Genomic DNA, 8,480 nt, shown 5'->3' with positions numbered 1-8,480 from the left:
CGCACACTGTGCAGCCTCGACGCGAGGAAGCAGCCGCAGCCACAGCACCGTCTCTGCCCCCTCTTACTCGGAATCAGCCCCTCATCCTCTGCCGTGAACAGCCCCGCTTCACCCACACCAGCCCGGGGAAACGGTGAGTAACAAGCCGCCCTCTCCTCCCGGTACTTTTACTTTGAGAGAAAGTTGTAAGTACGAGGTAAATATCTGCAGCTTAAGAGTACAACCATGTCTATTTTTACTCACTCACACACACACACACACACACACACACACACACACACACACAAACACACACAGCTGTTAGAGTGGGAGCCATGCTCAAATCTGAATGTTATTTTGAGAGCACATGTTTTTGCATGTTTAAATTTCATGTTTGAGTCTAGATGTATAACAGGATGTTTTTGTGTGTGTGTGTGTGTGCGTGTTTGTGTGTGGGTGCGTGTGTGTCTGTGTGACGAACTGGACATGAACTGCTCTTAAAGTCAAGTTTATTTATTAAGCTCCTTTCAAACAACCAGAAGTGAGTAACATGCTGTACAATGCAACAACTTAAAGAGAGGTAGAAGAAGGAAATACAGAAACATAAAAGGCTCAGGAGTGAATAATTACAACATGAGGACACTTGAATCTACACTCTACCCTTCAACTTGTTAATGGGAGGAAACTGTTGATGATGTTCAAAGTTGATGATGTGGTTATGGGAAGGGGGCAAAGGAGCTCAGAGTTGTGGTGGCGGAGTTAGGCTATGTAAAGCTTTAAAGGGATAGTTCACCCAAAAATGAAAATTCACTCATCTACTCACCACTATGCCGATGGAGGGGTGGATGAGGTGTTTGAGTCAGCGGTAAAAAGTGTTGCAGCCAAATCCAATACAATTGAAGTAAATGGTGACCAATTAATAAAACGTAATAAAAATCAACAGAACATGTTAATCTCAGGGCCTACGGACATCTGGATGAAACCTCCGGAGCAGTACAAAGTTTACGTTTGAAGAATCAGTCACCATTTACTTCAACTGTATTGGATTTGGCTGTATTACTGTTTACCTCTGAAACTCCATTGGCATAGTGGTGAGTACATAATCAGTGAATTTTCATTTTTGGGTAAACTATCCGTTTAAAATCAATTAAAAGACTAAATTCTACATTTGACTTTGAGGAAATACCAGGATGCAAGTACAGGTGAGATGCTGTCTCTCTTCCGGTTACAGCAATTGAAACAACAAAATAAAAAAAGAAGCAAAAACAAATAATCTCAGCTCATATAAATAATAAAGAAAACAAAATACAGTAGGGTTCTATTGTTCAGTATCCAAATCATGGTAAAAAGAGCAAATCACAACTAGCTTTTATGTAAACAAAATTGTAACAGTCATGAAATGGCTGCTCACAAGCTGTAGAAAGACTGATGTAAACAAATTGTTTGCACATTTAGAAAATATTAATATTCATGTACTTTTTATACATGTGTCAATACAAAATTCTGATTGCTGTTATTTAAATCACTTCTCCTAATGCGACCCTGACTTCAAAGTAGAAGAACAACAATAGCAAAAAATGTATGTTGCATATTCAGTACACACACAAACACAAATCAAAGTTAAAGCACATTGATAATTGTACCAGTGTGTTCTGCACAACTGTATTTTTTATGTCTGCCACATTATCACATATCAATATGTGCATCGTTAACTGAAGCTACAACTCGTAACCCTTTTGTAAAGGTAATGTTCAGAGCAGCTATTCCCAAATTAACTCTGATGGTGATTGTAGATTATTTTGTATGTGTTGTGAGAGCAGGAACCATCTCAGAATAATTTGCAACATTCATCCTATGTCAACCGGATTCACCTGAATAACATAAGTTAAATAAAATAAAGTCAGATTTGCTGTCTTTCTGCAGGCCAAACCTGAGCTAAAAGTACACAAATTAAACACAACAACAATTAAATGAAAGTGTTGCTCCAGGTCCACAATGTGTGAATAGGAAACTGTTTGTTGACATGTTTACCATGACAACTTCATAAATTATTAATGTAAAACAAACAATAGACACTTTGAGTTTAAAATGCTAAGTTAAAATCAAGTGCCACTGCTCTGTAAGGATGAGCACATGCTGTTTTCTCTCAAATTTCAGCTTGAATAATTCATCCAATCATGTCTACTCTAACCTTGCCCCAGTTTCTAAGGTGACCCCTGCTGAAGGATGTCCTCCCCCTCGGATCAACCCCTCCTCTCCTTCACCGGCCTGCCCCCCTTCCCCTCGCCCACGCCAGGATTCGCCCTTGTGCCCAATGCTACCTCGTGCGAGGAGTGGGAGCAGACCCACCACCTCCTCTTCCATCTGGGGAACCTGTCGCTGCTGCTGGGCCTGGTCATCCCAACCACCGTGGGCCTGCACATGATCCTGCTGCGCCTCCTGCTGATGACAGGTCAGCCCACAGCGCCCCCTGCCGAATGGCATCTCTGTTGTCACCAGAGGGACAACAACATTAACAGCCTCTGGAGATGTTTTTATTGTCATCAAAAATCTGCTCTGTGTCAATGCATGAGTAAATTATCACCACAAGCCTTTTGAGTAGTCAGCTGAGCTAAGTTCACGTTTGGAGGATTTGTATTTTTTTTCTGAGAGTTCTTCTACACAGAGAGGGATCTCTTCGGTACTGGGTCCTGTCCGAGGCCCTAAAAGGCTCTGATAGTGGCAGAAAACGGAAGGAGAGGATGGCAGATGGAAAAAAACACTTCCAACATGTTTATCTTCTCCTTGGAAAGAGAGTGGAGACAGGAAGCAGCAGGATTTATGGGAAAAATTGCCATTTTGACAGTTCATTTATTTATATTAGCCTTTTCTGTCTCCAGGGGTTTTACAGAGGAAAAGAAACAGACACAGTAGAGAGGAAGAATAAACGCACACAGCTGAAGGAGTTAAAGCTAACTTCAAAACATTGCCAGTAAAATAATAACAATTATCGTAAGCAAATATAGAAAATGGGAATATTTATCTTAATTTTAAAACTATTAATATTTGCACTTTATCATGAAAATATTCATCAATCATTAACACATTATATCAGGTCAAAATTACTGTAATTAATATCTCTCTCATTGCTTTTAAGAGACGGAGTCATTCAAATCTGAAAATAAATGTATCTACGAGGAATTTACTTTGGTTTGGTTTTAGATTCTGAATCTTTATTCGCTTCTTTTTGTTGTGTGTCTTTATCCGCGACAGGATGTGGTTTCTACATTGCCTGGGCGGCTCTGTATAGGTGCAACCTGGATGTGATGGTTTGGAACGTGGTTTTTCTGGTGGTCAACTTCATGCACCTCTTCTACCTCCTGTACAAGCGAAGGCCAGTGAGTAGTACAGCAACACGCTCTCCTTCACATTTCAACAGTCCCTTCACATTCAGGCCAGTCAGGGTTTTTTTTTTTTCACCCAAGTGAAATACTGAAGCAGACGTTGGGGAAACAGAGTGTTTATTTATGCAGGGGCTCAGTGTTGAGATTCTCTTGGCTGACTCCGGCAGGAAGCAGCTCATCCTCCTGGGTTCACTCCTGCTTTATGCTAATAAGATGCAGGTTTGATCAAATCCATGGGAGCTGCCGGGGGAAATAATATAAGGAGCCTCCAGCATGCTGATAGAATCAGACCAGGACTTTTCATAATGAGACAGGAGACTTGTCCTCCTCGGTCACTGCTCCAACTCACTGACTGTAATTTTAGCAGCATCACTGTAGTTTGATTTCACATCACAATCAACAACGAGTTACGTTTGTGTCTCTGCTCTTGTCAGATTAAGATCGACAGGGAGCTGCGGTCAGTCTACAAGCGGATGTTTGAGCCGCTCCATGTGAAGGAGGCTCTGTTTCAGAGGCTCACGGGACAGTTCTGCACCATCCAGACACTAAAGAAAGGCCAGGCCTACGCTGCGGAGGACAAGACGTCCGTGGACGAACGCCTCAGCATTCTCCTCAAAGGAAAGTATGTGCTGCTTGTTTGGCTGTAAGTGCAGCTCTTATTCTGTGTCAACCATCTTTTATATCAGGTTTCGTGTGAGTCTGAGCATCTGAGTCAAATTGTATGACTGACTAATACTGCACTGTCTGCATGCAACACAAACCTGGACTAAGTGGACGTCTTCACATGGAACATCTTTGTTGTTATTTATTATTGTTGTTTAATATAAAGATTTTGTGCTGAAATTCACGAAGGTAAATAAATTAGGATTCAAAAGGTATCAATAGAGTTGATCCAGCTTCTCTGTTTACTTATCTGCTTTTGTCAGTTTCATCATGATAAACTGAAATTTCATATTTATATATCTCAGCTTGAATTTCAAACCTTTTAACCGTTTTTGATTAAAAGTTTCTGGCAAATCAAATAACCCTCAGTTTAATTTGGAACTGCAAAGTGACCATCCCTTTTAAATCAATTTAGAAGACATTGCACTTTTGTAAAATTTTAAGATCCTAGTTTTGACTTGGCTCTTTCTCTGTGACAGGATGAAGGTGTCGTACAGAAGCCATTTCCTCCACAACATCTACACCAACGCTTTCATTGATTCTCCAGAGTTCAGGTCCACTCAGATGCACAAGGGAGATAAGTTCCAGGTAATATGAAAACAGAAAAAGAAATGAACAAACCCCAATTTGTGCTGTCGTTAGTGAATTTCATAAAAACAATTAAAAGAACACAAAGATTTGACTGTCCTGCCATCCAAACCGACCCTTAACGACTGTGAGGTGAAATAATAATGTGTCAGCGTTTTAATTAATGTCCTACTGCTCCTTCTGTTACAGTGATAGAGCATATAACTTTTGACATCTTGAAAAACAATGGTTTATTGTGATTGATTGATTGATTGTTTGATTGATTAATTGGCAGGTGACCATCGTGGCTGAGGAGAACTGTAAGTTCCTGTGCTGGTCTCGAGAGAGGCTCACCTACTTCCTGGAGTCAGACACTTTCCTCAGTGAGGTGTTCCGTTACCTCATCGGCAAAGACATCACCAATAAACTGTACTCGCTGAACGACCCCACCCTCAGTGACAAGGTGGGTCATGTTCTGCTGTCAGACTCTAGATTTTTACCCTCTACCATAACTATTCATATTGTGGTGATGATGATTATGATGAAGATGAGGAAGATGATGGTGTTTGGATGTGACCCAGGCACTGAAGAAGATGGACCGTCAGCCCAGCCTTTGCTCGCAGCTGTCTATGATGCAGATGAGGAACAGCATGGCGAGCGCCAGCGACACCGATGATGTTCTGAACCAGATCCTACGAGGAGGATCTGCTGGATCGTCCATTCGTAAGTCACATGCTCACCCAACTCAGTTGTTACTGCGTGTAAAATTTCAAAGTGGTTCAACGTTTCTAAATTTTTTACACTCGGCAGCACCTATCTAAAATATCCGCTTCTCCCTCAGCCAATATTTGTTGAACCGCAGTGACATCACTCAGTCAGTGAACAGAGTGAAAGCATCATGTGCATTAGGAGGAGACACTCCAGCAAACCAAATGTTTGCGTGTTCTTCTACCCGGTACACAGGCTAAAAGCACCTGCAGTGCAGTGTTGCTCTTAAAAGTAGTCTGAGCCCAGCAGAGCCGAAGCATTTCTGTTCTGCATTAAGGTTCTTAGTGTTTTATGGATACGAGTGGTGATGGAGATACATTCACAGGCTGTTTTCTGCTTTCAGAATATCTGCTTGTACATGCATCCTCTGCTCTTTGAGTGTATGAAACCTCTTCTCAAGTGTGACTCATTGTTTATCTTTTGTGACATTGGACCCCTTAAATTAGCTGCCGAGCCAAGATCCTGAATTGTTTCTGTCTTTAAGTGTAAATATTCTTTCTAGAAAAATCTCCTGGCACCAAGGCCTCCAAGATGAATCCCATAGAAGAAGCCATGGAGGATGACGTTTTCAAAGAATCTGCTCCCTCCGAGTCTCAGCGTATGCCCAGCACGTCCACTGAGGAAGTGTAGTCCGCAGGGGACGAATGGAAACCATCACAATTATTAAGTAGGTGTATCTTTCAGCCTAACATCCAGAGCCTGATTGAACACCAACATGGCTGATACTAAAGAAGTATCAAAAGACGTGTGTGTGGTCATGTAGAATTGTGTCTTCAATTTGTAGTTTCTCCACCATAGAGCACTGACAAGTTATATGTATGATGTAAAATGTCAGCACAAATCTTGATCACAATTCATTAAAAATCTAAGTTATGAAAAGTAAATGTTTTTAAGTAAACAAACAATGTTGGTATACCTATTTTTATGAAAGCTGCATCAATTGATTAATTTGGCTCAATTATTGTGAAGATGGAGGACATGACAGCTCGGCAATTGTGAAGCCAAAACATCTGGATCACCCCGCTGGTGGCTGGCTGGAGTATAGGCCCCAAATCCCACGTCCTCCCTGTTACCAGATGCTAAACTAAAAAATCAAAGTACACATGATATTTTGTTTTTTTCAGAAAATGGTCTCTCACATGTTAGGTTTTAATAAGGTAATTGATGCTAGAAAAAAGTGGGTGTGACCTTGTGATTGACAGGGTCAATCACACGAGACAGAATCTGGCTCTAAACTACATCACCAGTGCAAGATGGCAGCATCCGTGTGCTGGAAATAATGGCTTAGTTTTTGTTCAGTGGGAGGAAGTGGAGTCGTGTCGTCCATCTTTATATACAGACATTGATTTGATCGCAGCCGAAGAACAAAACTTACTTATTATCAGGCTTTTAGTTTCTAAATGCTTAACATTATTAAAAAGCTGGTTGCCACCAGAGAGGAAAACCTGGTGCAGATCACCCAAGGGTCCATGTGATCAGTTTGAGTGTTAATGCTTGCTTTTTTATATATGGCAGTCTATGGAGCCAGAGATTTCTTGGAGCCAGCCCTCCCCCTGTCTACTCTCCGTGGTATTGCTCTTTTAAGCTCTTCTGCATCGGCTTCAATTTTCAGGGCTAAAAGCTGTATTCACTTTTTATATACAATAAATTTGTTCTCATCTGTGTTTATATTTTTGTGGTATACAAGATTATCTTGCTCTGGTCACCTCTGGTACAGGATTGACCAACACATCACTTCGCCCCACAAGTGCATTGTGTTGCAGGAGAAGTTAGAGCAGATTTAACTTGTTTCCAGCACAACACAGCCTCGTTTTGGAACCCCCCCCCCCCAATTGGTGCCATTCACCATTGCATAAATCTTATCCCTGATTCAATAAGAATGACAACGGCTGCAGTTTTAATGCAGGTGGGCATGCAACAGCTAAAGATGCTAAAAATCTCCGGAGAGATGTTCTTCCTTTATGCCGGCAGCAGATGTGGTAACAGAACCAAAAAGATGTCTCTGTAAAAGGTGGCATGGCTGCACTTATGATGTTGTGTTACACATTACTCATATCATTTGTTAGTTCATCATAATGATCATAATCCCTTTCTTTTGATCTATTGATTATATTAAATCTATCTTTGTATTCCCTCATGGCAATCAGTATCACATGTCTGTATCAGTTGGGTTCAAATAACGACATCTAAGTATTTTTAAGTGATATATAAGTTACAGTACGGTAGAGTTCTTTAATCCTCAAAAGAGAATGAGAGCAATTCCTTCTGGAGAACATAACAGATCAGTCTCTTCTCTCTGTGTGATACAAGCATTGATGAAAATCCATTTTGAATGTATTTTTTGTTTTATAAGCACAAGCATACATCTCAACATCCACAAAATAGCTTTTCTTAGTGTGGATTTTCTTGAGAAAATATTTTATCTGTGTGTTATATATTCTTGTTTAAATGTTTGTACTAGAAACCAGTGCACTGTGTGTGTTCAATAAAAATTTGTTTTGAAATGTCATTTTGGAACTGAGTTGTAAAAAGGTATCCTAGTAGTGTAGTGCCCCCCTGTGGTCACCATGTGTGCTTGACTCATCACAGTAAAGTCAGGGAAATTGTCAAGGATTAACCGATGATTCAAACATCCAGTCAATTAGGATGCACCCCAAACCAGATTCACACAGGAATATATTCCTAAATAGCAGTTTTAGGAAAAATGTTTGCATGACATCTCCACCTGCAAGAGAAACCTCTGAGGAGTCAGTCGAAAAGCTCATTACAAAAACAACACCAGCAAACTTTCCAGGGGAGGTCAAACCTGAACAACTTACCCAAAAAATAGGTTCACAATGAACATGTTGCCAGCTCTGTTCATCACTCACATTTTCCTGATCACAGAAAAAGCCACAGTCATTGGCATGGTGTAAGCTAAAGTTAATCTCAACAGCCAACCATCCATTTGCAATTATTGATGTTAGCCCTGTGTAAATCACACAAAAGAAAGGTTACAGTTATGTTTACACCATTTTGTTGTACAGTTGCAAATACTTGGGGATGAAGATTTGAGGTCCCACTGCCATTTAAGAATAAAAATAATATAACTAATGACGACAAGAATATTCTCACTAGAAC

At 40.6% G+C, this 8,480-nt stretch overlaps 1 protein-coding gene across 2 annotated transcripts; it reads left to right on the top strand.

The window, feature by feature from the left end:
- On the top strand, positions 1 to 7,869 carry bves (blood vessel epicardial substance). 2 transcript variants are annotated; one of them, XM_053433397.1, is made up of 9 exons: positions 1 to 133; positions 2,181 to 2,431; positions 3,232 to 3,356; positions 3,797 to 3,984; positions 4,505 to 4,613; positions 4,888 to 5,055; positions 5,174 to 5,315; positions 5,863 to 6,027; positions 6,876 to 7,869. In XM_053433397.1, exons 2-8 carry the CDS (start codon positions 2,206 to 2,208, stop codon positions 5,988 to 5,990), a joined length of 1,086 nt encoding a protein of 361 aa, XP_053289372.1. In that variant the 5' UTR covers positions 1 to 133; positions 2,181 to 2,205; the 3' UTR covers positions 5,991 to 6,027; positions 6,876 to 7,869. The 2 variants fall into 2 exon arrangements, with proteins under 2 accessions (XP_053289372.1, XP_053289371.1); XM_053433396.1 differs by having other exon boundaries at positions 5,863 to 7,869.
- The last annotated feature ends 611 nt before the right edge of the window (positions 7,870 to 8,480 follow it).

This window comes from Pleuronectes platessa, chromosome 10 (genome assembly GCF_947347685.1).
Source record: "Pleuronectes platessa chromosome 10, fPlePla1.1, whole genome shotgun sequence".
NCBI classification, from domain to species: Eukaryota; Metazoa; Chordata; class Actinopteri; order Pleuronectiformes; family Pleuronectidae; genus Pleuronectes; species Pleuronectes platessa.
The sequence above is the reverse complement of the archived record's forward strand: the minus strand, read 5'-3'. Positions and strand labels throughout refer to the sequence as shown.

Bases quoted from the DNA above. Each gene is read 5' to 3' on its own strand.
- bves (XM_053433397.1), top strand. From the start codon at position 2,206: ATGTCCTCCCCCTCGGATCAACCCCTCCTCTCCTTCACCGGCCTGCCC. The intron at 5,056-5,173 runs GTGGGTCATGTT...GATGTGACCCAG, and splicing joins ACCCCACCCTCAGTGACAAG to GCACTGAAGAAGATGGACCG. The intron at 5,316-5,862 runs GTAAGTCACATG...TATTCTTTCTAG, and splicing joins ATCTGCTGGATCGTCCATTC to AAAAATCTCCTGGCACCAAG.